The sequence below is a fragment of the Lathyrus oleraceus genome, chromosome 6, assembly GCF_024323335.1.
Source record: "Lathyrus oleraceus cultivar Zhongwan6 chromosome 6, CAAS_Psat_ZW6_1.0, whole genome shotgun sequence".
NCBI classification, from domain to species: domain Eukaryota; kingdom Viridiplantae; phylum Streptophyta; class Magnoliopsida; order Fabales; family Fabaceae; genus Lathyrus; species Lathyrus oleraceus.
The window spans coordinates 241223395-241245835 of NC_066584.1; the positions used below are offsets into that span (position 1 = coordinate 241223395).

Here is a 22441-nt window from a genome sequence, read left to right on the forward strand (position 1 = left end):
ACATTCAATAATTTTATTCGCAATTACTATATGTTAAACTACAAACTTCATATTTATTTTTTGTCTTCCTAGTGTGAATCAAAATTTTCAAATCACAAAAGTCTTCTCTTTTCCCTTTTTTTCAACAATTTAAGTCTAAATTACAAGCCATAATCTATAATCTTTTGTTAAAAAAAGAAAAAGTCCAAACCACAATATAAAAGATACGGTTTGATTTATTTTACATCAAAATTCAATCAAATTATCTAAAATAAATATTTATAGTAATATTTTAATTAAAGTAATTTAATTAAATAAATGTTCTTAAAATTAAATATATTTAAATAAAGATAAACACAATAGTACTTTAGAATTTAGTTAAAAATATAGCCATTATCAAATCATTTATTTATATTATCTTATTAGTAAATTAATTAATATTTTGAAGCAATTTAATTTGGAGGGTAAGAAAAGTTAAGATTATTTAATAATTTACCTAAAATAAACTATAAAATGATAATGAAAATAATAATAAGAAAAGAAAGCGTATAAAAGAATCTTAACCCTAGATCTTCATTCTCCACCAAACTTCTTTCTTCTCATTACTCAACAACCATCACACTTTCCTTTTTCATTTCATTTCCCTTTCAATTTTCATTTTCAGATCTCACAATTCACACTCCTCTCTTCAAAAAGCCCTAATTTCTCATCAAGTTTCACTTCAATTCCTTCCGATTTCGCATCCCATTTCGTGGGATCGTGGTGCTAGTAGTATAATTTTGTACTTTTTAGTAGTAGATTGTGAGAATTTTATATATTAATTGTGATTTTCTAGTTAGTGAGTTAGTTTTCATGGCAATGCCAATGGGAAATGCAGTAACACCGGAGATTAAGCATTTTCCGGCAGTGGTTACCGGCGGGGAGATGCAGTACAGGCCACAACAGTGGTTTGTTGATGAGAGGGACGGGTTTATGAATTGGCTTCGCAGCGAATTTGCAGCTGCGAATGCGATTATAGATTCTCTTGTTCAACATTTGCGTGCTGTTGGCGAGGTTGGTGAGTATGATTTTGTTGTTGGTGCAATTGAGCAGAGGAGAGTTAATTGGACTCAGGTGCTTCTTATGCAGCAGTACTATTCGGTTTCTGAGGTTGGGTATGCTTTACAGCAGGTGGCGTGGAGGAGGCAGCAGAGGCCGGTTAAGCCCGTTGTTAAGGAGTTTAGGAAAGTTAGGCAATGGCAGAGATTTGAGGCTGCCAATGGTAAGGAAGGTGGTAATTCTAGTGTAGAATCTCGCCGTTGGGAAGCGAATTCTGTAGCAAAAGGGTCTCAAGTAGTTGATAAGAGTGAAGAACTTAAATCTGGTGGCAAGGTTGGAACTAAGGATGATAAGAGTTCAGACACTGCCGAGGAGAAGAAAGGTAAAGGATGGGTCTTTTGGATTATTCGACTAGTAGTTTTAAATCGCGGTTGTGTGTATGTGATGTTAGATTTAGTAATAGGAGACCATTAAACCATAATGTTAGGGTCACACAGTTGCTGTTGTAAATCACTATTTGAAACTGTGATATTCATTATACCATGTGTTGTCAAATAGGGACGCTAGTATAGGAAAATCGAATAAATCGTTAATGTGCAGCAATAGCGCTGTGGTATAGCAGAATTTGAACAAATATTATTTTCTGTTATCCACAATTGGCAACACTGATTATACTACAACATGGTTAATCTTGGATTTCTGGGTGATACTGTTCTTTGCAGCTTTATCCAATATTTGTTCTTATGATCTGGACTTTATGTGTTATTATGGTTTTGAACTGCAATGTTGCAAACTGCAATTTAAAATTATGACGTGCATTATTCTACAATACTGTGAATATTGGATCTGTATCTTTATACATGAATTCAGACCTTTTGACCTGATAAAATTAGTAACATTTCAAAGTTTCTGTGTTTTTGAATAATCTCTCTGCTTGAAGCCATCTTGATTTTTTCATCTACTGGCTGCTTGAGCAGATACTGAAACAAATCATCAATCTGATGTCATTTCGAAGAGCTCTGTCAATTCTCAAGGATCACTGTCCAGTGCACAATGTAAAGCTGTGGGTGTAAATGAAGAATGTGCATCAAAGTCTGGAGGTTTTATTCCTGTTGACTATGATTTGAATAATGATATATATTGAATTCTAGAACTCATGAGACTATGCTAGGTTTATACAGGAACTTTCGGAATAAAGTATATACTATATTATCTTAGATTCTAACAGCAAGTAATGCTCAGACTCTGTCCACTATCTTCCCTGTATTTGTCACATGTATTCTATGTTTTTTTAAAATATCAATCTATAGTTTCTTACGATGCCTAGTTAGTTTTCGCATACCATGTAAGGGTTGGCCTAGTAGTGAAGGCTTGGGTCCTAGGTGCAAACAATTGATGTGTTGGGCCAAAGTCCATACAGAGCTTTGTTTTGGCTTTAAACGGCCCCCGCAAGTGGACGGTGGGATTGGTCCCCTTAGTAGGGGTGTACGCGGGTTGGGTTGGACCGGGTTTGGCCTAACCCGTTACCCAACCCATTCAAACTTCAATGGGTTGGGTCCGTCATCCAACCCGCAATTTCATTATCAAAACCGACCCGTTTATTAATGGGTTGGGTTGTGTTTCAAATAAATTTTTTTTTTTTATAATTCTTTTTTGTTGGTTTTAAAAAAATGTAACACAACTCAATACAATCATACTCATTTATAACACTCAAATTCAATGAAACACTTCATATAATATCTAATAGAATTTATCTACACGACATAACACTTTATAATAGTATAAAATTCAACAAGACACGTTATTTCCATAAAATACATAAGTTAAAAATGATACAAAAGAAAATAAGAAACAACATTTAATCTTGGAATTACGTAAACTCATTGATCTAGTAGTAATATTGGTGGAGAATATTTTTTTTGAAAAAATTATGGTTATTAGTGAGATATTAATTTTATATTTTTATTTAAAATAATAATAAATTACTAAAGTCACGTGGACGGGTCAACGAGTTGCAAAACTCAAATCCGATACCCGAACCAAAACTATACGGATTGTTATGGGTTGGGTTGGGTATACCCGTAAATGAATGGGTTCGGGTAATTTATGGGTTGGGTTGGTTTGGGTCAGCGGGTTCGTGGGTCGACCTGCATCCATGAACACCCCTAACCCTTAGATTAGTTGGTCGCAAGGCTGGATACCAAGATTTCAAAATAAAATAAAATTATAGAATCAGTCACCTTATACACATAGTTTTCTGTGAAGATTGGTTTGATGTATGTTTTTCATCATATTGATACTCTTGTACAACGTGTTTCCAGAAAATGATTCACTTTCTATGCAAAATCAACAGCAGAGCGAGAATGGTTCTACCACAGGAAAAACTTATATTAGCAATGAGATGTTTGACGGGAAGATGGTAGGATCTTTTAAATAGTTTCCTTTTTCATCATCTTTTCTTCCTTTTTTCTATCTTTATTTGCTATTTTATGGTGCATCTGTTTTTAATCTTTAGGTTAATGTGGTTGAAGGACTGAAGTTGTACGAAGATTTATTAGATAGTAATGAAATTTCTAAACTTGGTTCATTGGTCAATGATTTGAGGGTTGCTGGAAGAAAAGGACAATTGCAAGGTAAGTTACATCTTCATATTGGAGGAATTTATTGCTGATGCCTGATTTGTATTGGTTCTTTTTTAATAACTTTTCTCTGATTGTTATGCATTAGCCAATGTGTGCGGCAAACACTTGATACTTGATAGGCTCTTCGAACATATTTTCAATGTTGGCCATGTCAGTGAATAATGATAGTTTATATGCATTATTTTTCCAGTCTTTAAGTAGTTGAGTAGTTATAAAAAGGAATTCCTTAGCATTACCTATGATGCTAACTAGTAACTAACATCTTTAAAGTGGGAGCTCGACATTTGCTTATGCCAAGTCAAATATTTACTCTACTGTTTATTTTCCGACTCTTGCAATAAACTTTATGTATTATCTCTTTCTATTTGTTAAGATGCCATAAAAGGAGATTGCTTTTGTAAAACCGTTACAATCATTTCTGAATCTTTGGTTAAAATAATTCTTTATCTAGAGATGAGGGCTACAAAACAAAAGAATACTAACTCTTCCTAGTGCAATGAAATAAGAGGAGGACACAGTATTTGAAGAAAGTGATATCAGCTCGAAAGGACATTTTCTTACAAAAAAGCAATCAATATTCTCTTCTTTGTTCTTTCCTAGTGAAATCCAATTATTGAAGTTATAGGTTTTCAGATAAACAAGAAGAGAATAAAATAAAGACTTAATTGTCATTATGGTTTGATATGATACTTACCCTTATTTATGCTAGAACTAAACTCCTAATTCTAATCAAATAGGGATGCTCCCAACGCGTTGTTGGCATGCTCCCAACATGTCATCGACACGTCCTGCCATCATCATTTAATGTAGGAGAAACAATGTAAGGGGATGCAATTGAAATTGTATACAATGCGAGGGTTAGGGCAGGGGAGGACGGTTAGGGAAAGGAATGAAGATGAGGTGGCAAATTGACTATCACATGTGCCTCGATGAGTGTCAATGAGGATGTTTACATGGATTTTCATGAGTCGTCTCAACTTGAATTTTAATTTCTGTTGACCATAAACACCATGTTTGATAATTATTGGTATTTGAGGGATTAGAAGTTTGTGAGGACCGATAGCGAGATTCTTTAATTTTTAGACCAAAATCATATTTAACTATTTCAATGGTTCACCTCATTTTGTCCATTGACCTTGTAACTCTAAGGGTTATAATTCAAATCTGTACGATGAGTTAGGGTTCTCTCCGTTATGGGAGATATAGATACAAAAGGTAGATAGTGGGTCCCTCAATCAAGCGAGTCTCAGCATCATTAATTGTTTCTTATGTTTTTTCGAACTTCATTGTATCTATCTCTCTCCAAATGGATCTTTCCATTTTTTTGTTGAGAAATAGAGAGGATCCTAACCCCCTCACGATAGTTTTAAAATGACTATTAGTACAGTTTTAATAAATTGCAAGTTCTTATTTCCCAATTTTAAAAATAGTCCACTTCATTTTATTTATGAGTTAAAGTAAAATATTTTTCATGTGTGGCTTTAGTAAAAAGATAAACAAAGAGGTGGGCGTTGTGAGCCTTGGTACTCATTCAGGATACAAACAATGAGATTAGATGATGATGTTTTAGAACATTAAGTAATAAACTAAAGTAGCACAGTCTTAGCACAAGTTGAAAATTGTTTGTTAAAGCAAAAGCTCCTCCTACCTATAGTTTCAACAACCCAACGAAGTTTCTACTTTTGAATACCAATTGCTAACTCCTAGTATTTTGTTAATGTATATTTTGGTTGTGTTTATTTCTACAATAAATTTTAGGTTAAAATCTCTCTTCCACATTGATTTTAAAATTTTCTGGAAACAGAACAGAGTAATTAAACACGCCCTGCCTAAGTCAAGAGTTCAACCATTTTAACTTATGGACTTCTGCCAATAGTTAAACTCTTAAGCCATCCCTATTAGTTCCTAGGACTTTAACTAATGCCCCATATTATCCCTACATTAAAATGCTGTTAAATAGCCAGTTAATCACAACCATCTATCTGTTAAATCTAGACCTTTGATTTATTTTTTTATTTTTAATATATTCATATTAATTAAATAAAAGCTATAAAAAAATTAAAAATGTTAATTCAAGCAGTGTGCCATTCTGGAATTTGTTTAATCGATTGCATTTTGTAGAATATGTATGGATTGCTCTCTTGTCTTCTAAAGTTATCAGTTTTGTTTTTGCTCCAAGTAAAACCATAGGATAAAATTGCCATTTCTGAGAGAAATAAATCTACTCATACCATTACATCCATTTCATTCTTTCTGGGAATTATGTTAAAATCAAAATTTGATATATTAGAGGTTATATATAAGTTTTTATTTTTCAAATGAATTTTTTATCATATCATTGGGTAATGTGTACTGAAATAAAGGACTTATTTCTACAAACTGCAGCACAAGTTCCTTTGCTAGTACAAATTACTTTTTCATTTTTAACAACTGCTAGTTGCTGATATGTTTTATGAACAGGAAGTCAGACATATTTGTTTTCTAAAAGGCCCATGAGAGGCCATGGGAGGGAGCTGATTCAGTTGGGTGTTCCCGTTGCTGATGCACCACTAGATGTGGACAATGTGACAGCATCGTTCAAAGGCAGGTTTTCCATCTCACTCACACACACTCAAATACAAACAGAGAGAAAGAGAGACTTACATATGTCTAGTTCAGTTGTGTTTTTATCTGCAGTCATGCTATTTGTCTTTCGCTACCTCTAATAATGACCCATGGAATTTCACTAATTGAATTTGACAGATAAGAATGTGGAACCTATGCCTTCCTTGTTTAAAGATATCATTGAACGCATGGCTGCCTCGCAAGTGATGACCGTGAAGCCTGATGCTTGCGTTGTGGATTTCTATAACGAGGTAACTTCTTGTATGTTGTTTTGGGGAAAGGTGAGTTATATTGGGAATTTGGCATGTTATCAAATTTGCTAATGTAGCCCGATATCTGTATTACAATTATCTATAGGGTGATCACTCGATGCCAAACAGTTGGCCGTCTTGGTTTGGAAGGCCTGTTTACATGCTTTTCCTGACTGAATGTGACATGACTTTCGGGAGGACAATTGTCCCAGATCACCATGGGGATTATAGGGGCAATGTCAAGCTTTCTCTTGTACCTGGGTAATATTTGTTAGCCTTATTTGTTGTGTATGCTAGTGTTTATGCTGTTATTATTATTATTATTATTATTATTATTATTATTATTATTATTATTATTATTATTATTATTATTATTATTATTATTATTATTATTATTTGTACTTAGGGTCTTTGAGAATCATAGAAGCCAGGTAAATTGTGGTATTTCAATTTCATTTTAGAAATGTCTATTGTTTGGTTTCAATTTTGGAAGGTTTGAAAGCAATTCTAGAGATGTAGAATTGATTTTTAGTTGATTTTAATGTGTTTGGTTCTTCAAGTAGAATTGATTATGCCTCGAGAATTGATTCTACCCGATGTTAGGATTTGTAGCTTTTGAGCTTAAATGTAAATTTTACACAAAAATTTACTCTTCAACTCACCAAACATAAATCACTTTATCTTCAACTCACTCTTTACCAAAATAAGTTTTATAGAATCAATTCACTAAAAATCAATTTTTCGTTTCCACGGAACCTAACACGCATGTACTTAGGAAGAGTAAAATTGCCTTCATTGGTTGAAACACCTCTAAATGTACTCTGACAAAGCCAGAGGTGTTATTATCTAGGTAGATCTTTTGATAATTGAAAAATATACTAGTTGAAGTTTAGTTGATAACTATATGATTTTCCTTGCATCATGACGTGTTGTGTTTCATCATCTATGAATTCTAGCTTTTTTGCATCCAATCAAAATAAGCTCTATTTTTTATGTTTGTATTTACAATTTCTATGGATAGTATTTACTTCTTAGTGATACATCTGTTTTCTACCATGATACTGTGCTTATAATTTGGCTCTTGTAACTTGAAAGGCATGCTTTTAGATAATTATATTCAAAGGATTTTTGCTGCCATGAATCATAAAGCATGTGATATGGGGACTGGCACTATTTATCATTGTCGCAGTTTTTCAACTGTTGCTCAATACTAGGTCCTTGTAAGCTTAGAAGAAGTCTTGTACATTTATGTTTGTGGAGGTCAATGGTTAAGTTAAATACATTGGTTATGATTATTAAGGGCAGATAGCTTATTCTGTATAATACTGCCTATTTTTTCTTTACTCAGATTCAATAACTCAACACCTGATTGATTATTATGGCTTATTATTATCTACTCTGTTGCAACTGTAGATCCCTTCTAGTGATGCAAGGGAAATCAGCTGATATTGCCAAACATGCTATTCCTTCTATTCAAAAACAACGCATAGTTGTTACTTTCACAAAGTTTCTACCTAAAAAGTCTCAGCCAATCAATGCTCAAGGTCTTACTTTGCCGGCAACATCACATTATTCAGCCAGATCTCCAAATCATATCAGTCATCGGGCGTTAGCTCCCAAGCATTATTCTGCAGTTCATGTAACCGGAGTACTGCCGGCTCCTTCCCTACAAGCACCTCCTAACAGCATGCAGCCATTGTTTGTGCCGGCACCAGTTGCTACTCCCATGCAATTTGCTACATCTGTGCCGATCCCGCCTGGCTCTACGGGATGGACCACAGCTCCTCCAAGGCATCCTCCTCCTCGAGTCCTTGTTCCCGGCACGGGAGTCTTCCTTCCTCCACCTGGCTCAGCCAATTCATCTCAGCACTCACAAGGTACCTTATCTGAAACCAACCTAGGTGTTGGAGTTCCAGCATTGTCGATAAAGGAAAATGGGAAATCTAATCATAACAATATTAATGGTTCACCAAAAGGTAAAACGGATGAAAATATTCAAAGGCAAGAATGCAATGGAAATGCAAGTGGAACTGAAGTCGAACAAGCAATGGAGCAAACTATTGAGAAAGAAGAGGAAAACAATGGAGAAACAGTTGCAAGCTAATGAGAGATTAGAGAGAAAAGAAAGGTTCATCAAAGAAAAAGATAGACAACTTAATTTGAGTTTGAATCAAATGTAAAAAGCGGCAACATTTGAGATAACATTATATACTGCAAAGGAGAGAGCAAGAGAAGGATGTAGAACATTTTGGTTCTCTTCAAAATCCTCTGTTTGATCCATCCTTTTTTTTTGTCTTATTAACTTCTATAACTTCTATAGTAAGAGAAAACTCATTCTTAATTCAGATTTAAATGCAATATGGCTGATTTCTTTTGCGCATTTTGCTATTGATTTTTATTCTAGTGATGTTTGCTTCACGATTTTTCAAAAAATATTTAGTAGCTTGAAGCATGTAAGATTCTTGTCTAATCCATGAGAAGCTTCTCTGAGCTTTGCCGAGGCAGAGAGAGATAAGGGAAAAAGATAGAATGACCTCATTTATTGAAGTAGTGTTAGTGGCAAAGACTATTTAAACTGCTTCTGTATGATACAGAGTTATTCTATGACTTTGTTTGAGAGTTTAGACCGAGGACAAGACTTTGAGAAAAAGAGATTTAGATATATAATAGATTAATTTTTAATATTTTTAAAATAAAGAATTTATAAAGAATGATAAATAAATGTTTATTACCTAGAATGCAAGTTTAGTAAAAGAAAAAGTGTTTTTAATCTGGAGGTGAAAGATGAAGATCATATTATTCCACAAGTCATGTAATTTAAATATTTTTAATATGAAATATAAAATGATGGAGAAATAGACGAGGATGTGTGGTTGAAATGAAAGAGGATTTCAGAGATTTCATGGGATAGAAAGGTACTGTTCAAGTTGAAGGGAAAGTTTTATCGGATTGCACTAAGACCTGCGATTTTATATGAGACAAAATGCTGGGTGTTGGATATATGGTAAGTCTAGACAGAGTATTGAGATAACACCTATAGTAGAAAAAATGGTAGAGAATAAACATATTCAAGTTGAAGGGAAAGTTTTATCGGATTGCACTAAGACCTGCGTTTTTATATGAGACAAAATGTTGGGTGTTGGATATATGGTAAGACTAGATAGAGTATTGGGATAACACCTATAGTAGAAAAAATGGTAGAGAATAAACATAGGTGGTTTCGATATGTAGAGAGAAGACCTTAGATTAAGGATAGTAAATCAGATAGAGATGGGTCAAATAGTTAGAGGAGTTAGAGGAAAACTTAAGAAAATTATAAAAGAAATTATTAAAAAAGATTTTGAACTTAACAATTTAGATAAAAGTATGGTTCTAGATAAAATATTTCTCCGACTTCACTTAATAGGATAAGACTTGGTTGTTATTGTATTAATATTAGTATATTTTTAATTTTTTGAATGTTATAACAACATAAATTGAAATTGAAGAATTTTTTTAAATTCATCGAAACCAAACCTCTTCTCCGGTATAGTTTTTGAGTTTTTTAAATTAAGAAATTTTTGTATCATGAATATATAAAACTCTAAAAAAAAATCATTTTCACATAAATCTCTCAATTCTTTTTACTTAATTTTTTTAAAGGATTACTATTTTCATCCTTATGGGTGCTCCCCCACCAGCGTGAAAAGTCTCATCTCCAAACGCATCTCTTTTTAGGAAATCCTCATCACAAATTGTTTAGGTATCCTATTTTTGCCAAAATTTAATTTGGAGATGTATATCTTTATGCGTAAATGGTGAGTCTGGAGATACATTTCTGTAAATACCATTAATTTAAAATCCAGTGGATGGTTCGAAGATGCATCTCGGGACACTTTTACTTCAGATACTCATGCCAGATCATTTTCTTCCCTTTTCCTCCTTCATTTTCTAAAAAGTACTAAAAAATACCATTTGAGCTCTCACATTCATTCAAGCTTCTACAATTGCAACTATTTCTCACTCATTCAATCTTCTCATCCATTCAAACTTCTCTTTCTCATCTATTTGATTTGGTAAGTTTTTCAAAATTCTTTCTTTCTGTTTTGAATGATGTTTTAGAGAACATAAGTTGTTTTAGCTATATTAGATAGTAGTGGAATCGAAATAAGTAGCCTAAAAATGGACATGTACTGACACTTGTTTAGAGGGTTAGGGAAGCAACTGCGTTTCTATCATTGCCGAGAAAATCACGACTTTATCCGGGGTCCGAATAAAAACACCATAATTGAGTACATAAGGTATTTCGAAGATGCATCTATGGATAAATTCAAATAACATACGAAGATGCATCTCCACACCATATTTTTATTGAAAATGAGGTGGATATCAGAAAGACATTTGTGTGATTTTGGGCGAGTCAAAAGACGCATCTCCGGACGTATTAAGGGTAATTTTGGGTTTCCAGAGGTGTCTGGCGCACCCCTAAGGATGGACAAAGCATTTCCCTTTTCGAAGTTCACCATCCTTCTTCAAACTTCTACTACAAAGCCTAAGTAGTGTAATCGAAATAAGTAGCTTAAATGGACATGCATTGACATTTGTTTGGAGGGTTATGAGAGCAGTTGCACTTCTTCCATTGCAGAGAAAATCACAAATTTATTCGAAGATGCACCTCTGAATAAAAACAACTTAATTGTGTACATAGGGTATTGTAGAGATGCATCTATAGACCATATATTTGTTCAAAGTAGGATAGATATCAGAAAGATGAAGACTTGTGTGATTTTGGATGTCCGAAAATGCATCTTTAAACGCCCTAAAGATAATTTCAAATTTTCAGAGGTGTGAGAAAAATTCCTTAAAGTGGAAATATCATTTCTCTTTTCAAAGCTCTCCCCCCTTCTCCAAACATCCAATCAAAGCCTAAGTAAATATTTAAATATTTGTTAATCTCTAACCCACTTGCTAAAGTCTAAAATTACCTATAACTTATCCTAACTAATTTAATCAATGTGACTAAGTAACTTAATCAATGTGAGTGATTAGTTAATCTAATTTATCACTCACACTTATGGAGGCTGCTGAAGAGAGCCAACAATGGGTTTGCTGAATAATTCAGTGGGTCTGATAGAGAATAATGGCTCGGTAATAAAGTAATCTAACTAGATAGTGGTGGAAAAATGTTGAATGCCTAGATCTTGGTTGGCCATCTTCTCTATAACAAAGTGAATATCAAAATCCACATGTTTGTGAGAGGGATAGTGTGGAATAAATAAACGGTACTTAGATTGTCACACATCAGGTCTGCAGTGGTTAACACCATGCTTTCACATTCGACAAAAGTTAAATTTTGATTTTTTATTATTATGATCACATACTCCAATACCGTAAAAATAAAGAAGTGTTATACGTTGGATTTACATGAGACCAAGGTTAACGAAACCTTTGAGACTGCATGTTAGTGAATTGAGACATTTTATTTACAATGAAGACAAATTTTTGGCCTTCTTTCTAATCATGACGTTGTATGTGAAATGAATAAAGATTGTGGGTGAAATAAAGGTAAAGTAGATTTTGAAAATAGGAGGTCTAAATTCAAGAATTAGAAAATAGTTACGTGTTATAGTAGCAAATCAATTGGGCATTGGAAAAGAGAATGTTCGAATAGAAAGTAAGACTAATCTAATTATGCAAATGTGATTTAAATGTATGATTTTAGAAGTGGAGCAGTTATGCTTTATATTTAATTTAGCAAGTGCACCGATGTGTGGATGCTTGACTCTCGTTGTGTATTAAAAATTGTTCACTACATCCAAGTCTCATAATTTTGGATTTACTTATATGGATGATGATAAAACATGTATTATCATTGGAATGAAACAAATTAAAATTGTCATGGACGATGGTGGCGTCCGAACATTGAGGAAGAACTTGATTTCCATAGATACTATACATGCAAATGGTTTATCCTACATGTTTGATAGAGATGAGGATATTATGACAGTTATAGGGTGTCTTGACCGTGATGAAAGCAAGGAATACTGGTGGTAACATATACAAACTATTGGGGAACACTATTGTAAATGATGTTGCATATGCATTTGGAGTATTTACCAAATTCAAGTTATGGAAGGTAGAGATAGAGAATCAAACAGACAAAAAAAAATCAAATATTTATGATCAAATAATGAGACATAGTACACTGAATCAAATTTCAATAGGTTATGTGAAGAAAATGATATTCAAAGGAATTTATCAATTTGTAATGCACCATATTAAAATGACGTGGCATAGAGAATGAATAAGTCTATAATAGAAATGACAAGATGACTCTTACAAAATGTTATACTATCAAAAGGTTTCTAGGCAGGGGCACTTAATCTGGTGTGATATCTTATCAACAAGTCACCACATGCTTCATTAGAATGGAAGGTTGTAGAGAAGGTATGAACAAATATTCACATTGTTCTTGAAAATTTAAGGATTTTTATATGATCAACTTATGTGCATATATCCAGTAAACTTGATCTAAAGTCAAAGAAATATATGTCTTCTTCGATTACGCAAAAGGCGTGAAGGGATTCAAGTTATATTATCTGATTAAAAATAAAATGATAATCAATAGATGTTATTTTTTTTTAGGTTTAATACTCTTTTTGGTCCCGTATATTAACTCCAGAGTTTATTTTGATCTCTTAACTTAAAAAAGATCTATATTAGTCCCTTAACTCTTTAAAACGTCATATGTTAGTCCTTTTCGTCTAATTAGCAACGAATTTACTGACCAATTTTTGAGTTTTTCTGACATTAATTAGATGAAAAGGACTAAGATGATATATTTTGAAGAGTTAAGGGATCAATATAGACCTTTTTAAGTTAAATGGTCAAAATGAAATATGGGATTAACATACGAGAGCAAAAAAGATATTATTAAGCATATTTTTTATGAGTAGTTAATATTGAAGCACTCAGTTGCAACAAATGTGTGTCAACATCTAAAGGAGAAACTTTCAACAAACAGGTGATTAATGTGAATGTTGATTTACCACCATGGAACAATATGTTGGTATTACCTGAACCATGAGAAGAACCAAACTCTAATACTAAAATTGACCATGGACCTACCATTTCAGATAGAGTACATGATTATATTTCAACAAACAGGTGATTAATGTGACTGCATGAACCACGAGAAGAACCAAACTCTAATACTAAAATTGACCATGGACCTACAGTTTCAGGTAGAGTACATGATTATATTCTTATACGTGAGTGAGAGCGTCATTAAACCAAACCACCAAAAAATATGAGTATGATGACTTGACAGTATATGCACTTCTTACTAGTTCTAGAGATCCTTCCACCTTTCGAGAGGCTATAGCTAGCCAAGAGAAAGATAAATGAATGAGTAGAATAGTGGAGAGGATGGAGTCCTTGAAGAAAAATCAGACATGGAAGTTCGTTCAGCTTCCTAAAGGGAAACAAGTCATCCACTATAAGTTGGTGTTCAAGAGAAAACCAACAATAATAGAAAAAGAATAGAAAAAGTTTAAGTCTCTTCTTGTAGCAAATTGGTACTCACAATAGAAGGGGATTGACTATGATGAGAGTTTCTCTCTGGTCGCTAGACATTACTTATATCAAGGCAGTATTAGCCTTAGTAGCTACCTAGGACATGCATTTAGAACAAATGGATGTGAAGACAATATTTCTTTTCAGTAATATAGATGAACAAATTTACATGAAACTGTCAAATGAGTTTAGTGACACTGAAATGACAAACTAGTTTGTAATTTGAAGAGATCTTTGTATGGTTTAAAGTAGTTTCCAAGACAACTTTACAAGCGCTTTGATTCATAGTTGCTTCAGATTAGCTACAAAATATATGAGTATGAATGTTGCATTTATATTAGTAGTCTTGACGATGGATCTTTTATTTTCTTATTATTGTATTATTGTATGATGATGATATGTTGATTGAAAAAAAAATCATGTTGAAAAGAAAGTTTGACATGAAAGACTTGAAAAAAAAATCACATTGAAAAAAAGTTTGAAAGACTTAGATGCTACTTAGAAGATTCTTAAAATGAGAATTCACAGGGATAAAAGTGATAGAAAATTATGGCTCTTGGAAAAAGCTATGATGAAATAAAAGTGGTAGAAAATTATGGCTCTTGGAAAAAGCTATGATGAAAATGTGTTCTGATTTGAAATGAGTAATTAAAAAGCTGTGAATACTCATTTACAAATCACTTTAAGCTCTTATTGTATATCATTGTCCAAAGACTGATGCAAAAGTTAAGTATAAGTCAAATATTCCTTATACTAGTACTCTTATTTATACTAGTACTCTTCGTTGTTTAATATAGGCTATGGTCAGAACACAATTCACTGATGGCTATCAGAAAAAAACATCCCACGCAAGAACAACATAAGCTAATATGTAGTACAAGTGGATCATTCAATCATCATTTTTCTTTTTCATTAAATGAATCTAAAGTTATTAGTTACTAGATAAAAATTACAACAAATAGCCTGATAAATTAAAAAAACTAGGCAATTGAAGAGTACATCAGTATATTCATCCTTTCATTCCACTGTTTCCATATTTGCCAACAATGATGATGGAGGAAAACCAACTCCAATCATTTGTGTTCAATCATACTTCCAACTCCTTGTTAAAAACCTTCAGTAAGCGCAAAAGTTCGACCAGCTAACGACGGTGGCAATGCACTTACAGCTTGTTGAATTTCCTGATTATCACAAGCACACAACAGTTCATCAGCAGCCCAACAAAAAACCATAACAGGCAAAAACTAATATTGTTTGAAATATGGAAAAGATTTCGATTCAGAGTCACTAGATTGGAGTCGTTGGACGAAAATCAAACAGTTCACATTCTGAGAGTTTATTTTAAGTCCATTTTACTTAAATCCACACGAGTCATTAGATTTTCAGCAAACGACTCCGATAGTACGACTTCAGTGCACCCAAGCACTTGCTAAGACCAAGTTTATCATTTTCAAGAGGCGAAAACAATAATGGCATACCTCTACTGTATAACGAGCTGAAAAGTGAATCAAAAGGACTGATTTATTCTGTAACCTATCAGCATGGTTTATTATCTGAAGAAGACAATGAGACGGAATAAGCAAATAAATATAAACAGAATGGTAAATAAAGCACTGAGATTTGCATGAAATTGTATGCTATTATTGCAGAAGGTAGCAGCGTACCTCAGATAAATGAGTGTGTCCATAATCCCTGGCATGTTCCACGGTTATTGAATTGTTAAGAAAGGTGCACTATATGAATAATGGAGAAAAATAAGATCGATGGTAAACTGTGAAACCATAAGATTAACATGTGAATCACCAAGAACGAGAAACAACTACCAAGCAAATCAATTCAAAATTCCGTTTGAGTATGACATTTAAGTTTGAAGGCTATATGGACCGGAAGAAAAGTACATATTCTAGATTTATTTGTACGTATAGCCTCAAAAGTATTGGACAGAGTAGATTACCTCCAATACAAGAAGTTTCGCCCGCAAGACATCAGTGTTATTTTCGTCACTTATGAAATCTGCTGTGGTGTCTCCTGTGAAAGCAATCTCTGGTTCTGCCAAAGTGTTTGTTATCTGCCAAAAACCCAGTTTCGTTGAGCATGCGTAGCGAAACTAAAAGATATAGAAGATGGACAGGACTACTAGAACTTGTAACTACCAACTGAAAAGTTTTAAAACTCGTTTAAACATACAGTACTTAAGACTCACCTCCACACCAGATGACTTCAAATTCTTAATTTCATTTCCAGAGAGACCAATATACTCTGGTTTAAGTTTATTTCTTACAGAGTAAAGTATATAACCCTGCCAAAAAATGCATAATAGTTAGGTCCCATATGTGATGTTTCAGCTGTCATGATAAGAATGCTGTTGGATTTGATTGAAATTTGTTCTTAAAAAAGCAATAAAAGATGCGGCATATGATACATTAAAAGGGTATTTGTTGAATATCATATTAAATATCATTCGCTAGGGTGTAGTGTTGTCTGTGGCAGATGGCGGGGGAGTCAAAATCCCACCATACAGGACGGTTGGTGGCAAGGTCAGCGGAAAAAATCGCAATATCGGCTAATATTTACCATTGCAGCGATCCCAAAAACCGCTACTTATATCCACCATAGTGCCGCCATGACTGATATTCGATAACCCTACAAGGGTGTTACATGAAAGTTCATGTGGCCTTAAAAAACAACAACGTGGTCAATCGTGGATCACTAAAAATAGCCGTTTGTTCAAATTATGTCATGCTAATATGCTATAATGCTTCTATTTGGAAACAATTTGTCCTAAATAGCATATCATGGAACAATAGCGGTTGTTCAAATTCCGTTATGTCATATCACTATACTGCTGCAGTTTGACAACTGTGCAAAAAATAGAGGAAATAGCAAGAGCCAAACAATTTAAGAATCCGTAATTTATTACATTCATTTTCAAAAACCACCACAATCAATTCAATTCAAATCAAACACGGACCTAGTCACTAGAAAAATTGAATAGTTACCTGGCTGGGTATCACATGATAAGTCCGAAAAGCTTTAACTTTAAGATCGTTTCTCAGAGAAAATTCTTCTCCTGCAGAGAATCATGAATTAGAAAGAAACCATACATAAGGGAAAAAATTACTATAAAGTTTCAATGTTTATTAATTGCAGTCTCAATCTTGAAAGAGAACAAGAATTACCTACATCCAAGCCTATGAGATTGTGCTTAAGCTCAGATTGATCCATTTTCCTGTGAATCTCAAAGAGTTTCTCTACATCTTCTTTCACTGAAATTGGTACAATAATCGTTGGCGGCTTCATTCGGTATAAACCTCGTGTCGCAACATACATTGGTAAACCTCCCTATCAAAAGTTTAACATACATCATATAAAGTTCAGCAACACTTTCAATTCATCAAACAAAACCCCACATGTTACCTATACAAGAAATGTGAATGAAAATTGCGAAAAATGAAGGAAATGTTAGCATTAGCAATGAAATAAAGAGAGTAACTAACTAATAACTAACAATATGATCCATGTGAGCATGAGAGATTAAAAGAAAGTCTTGAGAAACAGCACGAGGTGGGCAACGACCAATATCGAAGGCTACGTTAAGCTTGGGAACAATGATGCAAGTTTCATGGCCTCCAATGGATAAACCCTCAATTTGGTATTCTCCAATGTTCAAACCCTTTGATTTCTTTGAACAAGACTCTGTTGAATGCTCAGTTACATGCTCCATCAATAATGATTGGAGATGGAAGTGGATTGGTGTGGAAAAGAATCGAGGAATGGCGGTGTGTAGTGGAGCTCTGATGCGACGGAACATCCGGTGTCGGTGGGTTGCAGTTTTGCCGGGGCGGCTAGCGTCGCCGCAGATGGTGTTGACGGATGACAAGACAGTGCGGTTTCCTCGTATCCTAATTATTTGTCTCTTATTTTATTTATTTACCTCTATGAAAGATTAACAAGCTAAGTCACAACATATATATATATATATATATATATATATATATATATATATATATATATATATATATATATATAATATATATATATATATATATATATATATATATATTATATATATATATATATATATATTATATATATATATATATATATATTATTTTTTATTGGACTAAATTCATTTTCTATTCCTTCTATTTTAATGTTTTTTCAGAATTTAGTCTTTTAATGATATAAAATGACTAAGATATTATTTAATATTTTTTATATAATTAACTAATAATTTCAATTTTTTTTTTAAAATGAATTAATTAAGTCTTTTTAGAAATTAATTAATTAAATTTTTTAATAAAACATATTTGGCCTAACCATTTTAGCCCAGGTTCACAGGATATCTTTTCAATTCAAACTAGTAAAGGACCCGTGCGTTCGCACGGGTCGCGCAAATGCAATAATTTATTTTAAAAAATTAAAATTAAAATATATATATATATATATATATATATATATATATATATATATATATATATATATATATATAGTTGGATCAACGTACACAAATTTATTGCATAAGAGTTTTTTTTAATGTAATGGATGTTAAATAATCAATAAATGGGTTCAAAAAATTTCTACAAATAACTTTTTCCAGTTTGGGACATAATAAAGTAAAACATTATTAATTTATTGTAATATAATTTGCTTAATTTTTTTGTATACTATATTAAGGAAATAATCAAAAAATATAATACAAAAATATTTTTACAATTTATTGGTATATTGATATATAATAAACATTCCATTGTTAATGTTATGAATAAACATTCCATTTATCATATTGAGATTTTGGACATAAGAAATAAAAATATATTTATTTAGTAATGGATGAAATTTTCCAATCTGTTACTAATTTGAGGTATAAAAGCGCAAATATTAACTTTCATAATAAATGATTATTTAACCAAAATACATAAACCATGTAAAAGAAATACCAGAACCTCATTTGTTTTAAAATATAGTAATGAATACTACCAAATATTGAAATTAATTGCAATTGATACAGTAAGGTTTAATGCAACAAAAGATATTGAAACAAAAGGTTCACAATTTTAGTTAAAATTGTGAGAAATAAGTCCAACAAAAATGATTTAACTTCGTACAATTCTTTGGTCCTTAAAAAACTGGGTTTATACAAAACCTGTCCGCAACCTTTTAGGAAGTGATGATTCATTACCCAGTAAAAAACAATTACATCAATGTAAACAAATGTTAAAATATAATGTATATTTTATACAACTCATTCAATAAAATTCTAATAATAAACAACGACATTTGTTGATATAATATAACTAATGAAAAACTTACGTTCTATAAGTTTTCAAAAACTTCTTTGAACACGACGTTTGTTGTAGAATTCAATGGATGGTTATCCTTGTCATGGATTAATATCTTAAGCCCTTTTTTGCTTTTGACCCTTGCTATTGCAACATATAGTTGACCATGACTAAATACACTTCTAGGCAAATACAATCCAACATAATCCAATGACTGACCTTGAGATTTGTTAATTGTCATAGCATAACATATAGTTATGAGAAATTGCCTTCTAGTCATTTTGAATGGCCACGGAGATTGTGTTGGAGTCATATCCATTCTTGGAATATAGATAACCCCTCCAATATTCTTTCCAGATATAATCTTTGCCTCAATAACGTGGTTTGCCAATCTTGTAACTATAAGCCTTGTCCCATTGCAGAGACCTTTAGGTTGATCAATGTTTCGAAGCAACATAATAGGGGTCCCAATCTTCAATTTAATCTTGTGGTTAGGTAGACCGGAAGTTGTAAGTGTATTAAAAAATTCCGGGGTCAAAACATCAAAAGCTTCATTTCCTTCATCGTCAAAAGTGTCTACAGAATCTGAACTTAAATATTCATTTTCTTCACCTTTAGGAAATTTTTTGAAATTTTATTATTATAAATCTATGTTAGTACATATAAATATATGAATGTATCTATAAATATGTTTACAATGGATAACGCATACCTGGTATGAATCCCAAAACGTATTGATTTATGATGTCAACCGTTTCAATTGTTCCTGCCAATATAGCTCTTGATTGCAAAAATTTTGGATTCTTGTAATTGTTAAGAAAATTCGGATATGTTTCACTAACAATGGCTTCTAGTGGATCATCATAGTTAGAAATTAAGAAATCATTTGGAATAGGAATATCCGTGTAACCATCGTTAGGTTCTTCCAATTTCCCATCGCCAACTTTTAATATCCAATTAGAAAACAATTCTAATTCAGATGTACTTGAAGTATTTCCGGCTTGTTGGAGTCGCATGTTCTTTGTAAGCTTCAGCACAACACAATGATCCCAGATGTATGATGAATTTATTGTAGAATGTATTATATCTGAACGGCTGCCCCTTGGTACAACCGGTAATATTTGCCGAAAATCTCCACCAAATACAATTACTTTCCCTCCGAATAATTTGTCAGAACAATTGGAACGCCCCATTATGTCTTTAAGGGTTTTATCAAACGCTTCAAAACAAAATCTGTGTGCCATTGGAGCTTCATCCCAAATTATCAACTTTGCCATTTTTAGTAGCTTTGCACAATCACTACCTTTGTCGATATTACATGTAGAAGACTCCATTGTAGGTATTGGAATCTTGAACATTGAATGAGCCGTTCGACCTCCTGGAAGTAGTAGTGAAGTTATGCCCGATGAAGCAACAGTTAAACAAATTTGTTTCTTTGATCTTATGTAGGAAGCTAGAGTTCTCCACATGTAGGTTTTCCCTGTGCCACCGTATCCATACAAAAAAAATACGCCTCCTTGTTGATTGTTTACTGCTTCCATTATTCGCTTGAATACACCTCTTTGCTCATCTAATTTAAAAAAAATACATATCAAACATGCAGTGAATAAATTAATTATACATTAAAAAAAATTGTAAGATAAAATCATACTTTAAAAGTTAACTTTATAAAATTATGACAAAACTTACAAACATTTAACATATTTACCTGTAAGATTTAAGAACAAATTATTGTATTCTTGCAATTGTTCGGCTGGATTGTAACTCCGCTCTTCGTATATGAGCTTATTTCCCAACTGCTCAACCACATATCCACTTGACAAAAAAACTACAATAATAACTAATTTGATTTCAGGATATTGATTTCATTTTGGAATGATAAGATTGCAACAACAATAAAATAACGGTAATATTTTTTAGTAGTATAAATAGGTAATTTATTTTATCACATTTTTCACTCACATCTAGTCTAAATTTGACCAATTTATTTTATTTAATTTTAATTTTTTTGTGTACACATTTCATTTGAAAATGAACCTCAATCAACATAACACATGCTCCATTTTTATGCAAAATGATGGAAGTCCTCTTTGTATCCCAAATCAACAAAACACCCCATATTTTGGAAATCCACCTCTTATTCCAAATCCACACCATAATTCAAGATTTCAAAATTCTCTTTTTATCCCAAATCCATAAAATAATTCACCCATTAGAAATTACTCATATCATACATCATCTTACCCAATGAAAAACTCTCTTTTAATGTATTTTGATATATTTGAATCAATTTTTTAATTATATTTTATATAATATATAGTGGGATTTAGTGGGGCCCATTTTCTTAGCCCACTTTAATTATTTACAATCATTTTCTTGTACAACTAAATGTATAAAGAATTGATATTCTTATTGATTTATTACAAATCATGCATAACATTAATTATCTTACGGCTGAATTATTTTAATACTCCACTGACCTAGTCAATAGAAAGGAGGCAGTTGACATAATTATTCATTTCAACCCCCAACTATATTTTGGCAAATAAATAATTTAAATATGTTGAGTTATAATACTATATATGATGACGTGAGAATGGTAAAAAGTATATGATAATTATTCACTGTATATGATAATTATACCTTGTTTTTTTATAAATCTTTAATTCAGTTGAATGCAAGATTCAAACATTGCTCCAACATTTCTGAACTACCTGCAATTTTAACATATGTATTAGACTTTGAAAAAAAATTGTAAAAAAATGTGTTTCTATGTGTTTTCTATAATTAGTTTTGAAGGATTTCATAATAAATTTTTATGTAATTGTTTTTTTAATTTCTAACACCATTAGGCATGCTGAAACCAAACATGACATGCAATAATCTATTTATAATTTAGTCGTATACACATATTTCATAAGATGACAACGTATTTTGTTATCAATCTAAAATACTTATTAACATTTGAAGATATGATACTCATATAAATTTTGTAGTTGAAAGAACACACAAAACACAATGTTCAACATAACAACATAGGATTTTGAATAATTTCACACACATGAATTAAATACTCATTATCATCCTTTAA

At 32.3% G+C, this 22441-nt stretch overlaps 3 protein-coding genes across 5 annotated transcripts; 1 reads left to right on the forward strand and 2 right to left on the reverse strand.

Moving 5' to 3' along the window:
* The first annotated feature begins 549 nt into the window (after nt 1-549).
* On the forward strand, nt 550-8894 carry LOC127096413 (RNA demethylase ALKBH10B). 2 transcript variants are annotated; one of them, XM_051034984.1, is made up of 9 exons: nt 550-1399; nt 1995-2117; nt 3339-3436; nt 3533-3650; nt 6120-6242; nt 6402-6514; nt 6621-6775; nt 7928-8391; nt 8491-8894. In XM_051034984.1, exons 1-9 carry the CDS (start codon nt 832-834, stop codon nt 8616-8618), a joined length of 1890 nt encoding a protein of 629 aa, XP_050890941.1. In that variant the 5' UTR covers nt 550-831; the 3' UTR covers nt 8619-8894. The 2 variants fall into 2 exon arrangements, with proteins under 2 accessions (XP_050890941.1, XP_050890940.1); XM_051034983.1 differs by having other exon boundaries at nt 7928-8894.
* Nucleotides 8895-14953: 6059 nt separating this feature from the next.
* On the reverse strand, nt 14954-18017 carry LOC127096414 (tRNase Z TRZ1). 2 transcript variants are annotated; one of them, XM_051034986.1, is made up of 8 exons: nt 17577-18017; nt 17248-17410; nt 17068-17138; nt 16272-16367; nt 16023-16136; nt 15733-15801; nt 15547-15621; nt 14954-15249 (listed from the first exon to the last, which is right to left on the reverse strand). In XM_051034986.1, exons 1-8 carry the CDS (start codon nt 17877-17879, stop codon nt 15175-15177), a joined length of 966 nt encoding a protein of 321 aa, XP_050890943.1. In that variant the 5' UTR covers nt 17880-18017; the 3' UTR covers nt 14954-15174. The 2 variants fall into 2 exon arrangements, 1 of the variants encoding a protein (XP_050890943.1); XR_007792715.1 differs by having other exon boundaries at nt 15096-15249; nt 15733-15760.
* A 1367-nt stretch (nt 18018-19384) lies between these two features.
* Nucleotides 19385-20891, reverse strand: LOC127094958 (uncharacterized). Its single transcript, XM_051033714.1, has 2 exons — nt 20063-20891; nt 19385-19962 (listed from the first exon to the last, which is right to left on the reverse strand). Exons 1-2 carry the CDS (start codon nt 20889-20891, stop codon nt 19385-19387), a joined length of 1407 nt encoding a protein of 468 aa, XP_050889671.1.
* Nucleotides 20892-22441: the final 1550 nt, after the last annotated feature.

What these genes read in the sequence shown, in the direction of transcription:
- LOC127096414 (XM_051034986.1), bottom strand. Translation starts at nt 17,879, where the DNA reads ATGTTCCGTCGCATCAGAGCTCCACTACACACCGCCATTCCTCGATTC. An exon ending in TCTCATAGGCTTGGATGTAG is followed by an intron (nt 17,139 to 17,247) that starts GTAATTCTTGTT and finishes GATTCTCTGCAG; the next exon opens with GAGAAGAATTTTCTCTGAGA. An exon ending in ATCATGTGATACCCAGCCAG is followed by an intron (nt 16,368 to 17,067) that starts GTAACTATTCAA and finishes ATTTTTTGGCAG; the next exon opens with GGTTATATACTTTACTCTGT.
- LOC127096413 (XM_051034983.1), top strand. Translation starts at nt 832, where the DNA reads ATGGCAATGCCAATGGGAAATGCAGTAACACCGGAGATTAAGCATTTT. An exon ending in ATGTGCATCAAAGTCTGGAG is followed by an intron (nt 2,118 to 3,338) that starts GTTTTATTCCTG and finishes ACGTGTTTCCAG; the next exon opens with AAAATGATTCACTTTCTATG. An exon ending in TGTGACAGCATCGTTCAAAG is followed by an intron (nt 6,243 to 6,401) that starts GCAGGTTTTCCA and finishes TGAATTTGACAG; the next exon opens with ATAAGAATGTGGAACCTATG.
- LOC127094958 (XM_051033714.1), bottom strand. Translation starts at nt 20,891, where the DNA reads ATGGAAGCAGTAAACAATCAACAAGGAGGCGTATTTTTTTTGTATGGA. An exon ending in CGTTTTGGGATTCATACCAG is followed by an intron (nt 19,963 to 20,062) that starts GTATGCGTTATC and finishes AATTTCCTAAAG; the next exon opens with GTGAAGAAAATGAATATTTA.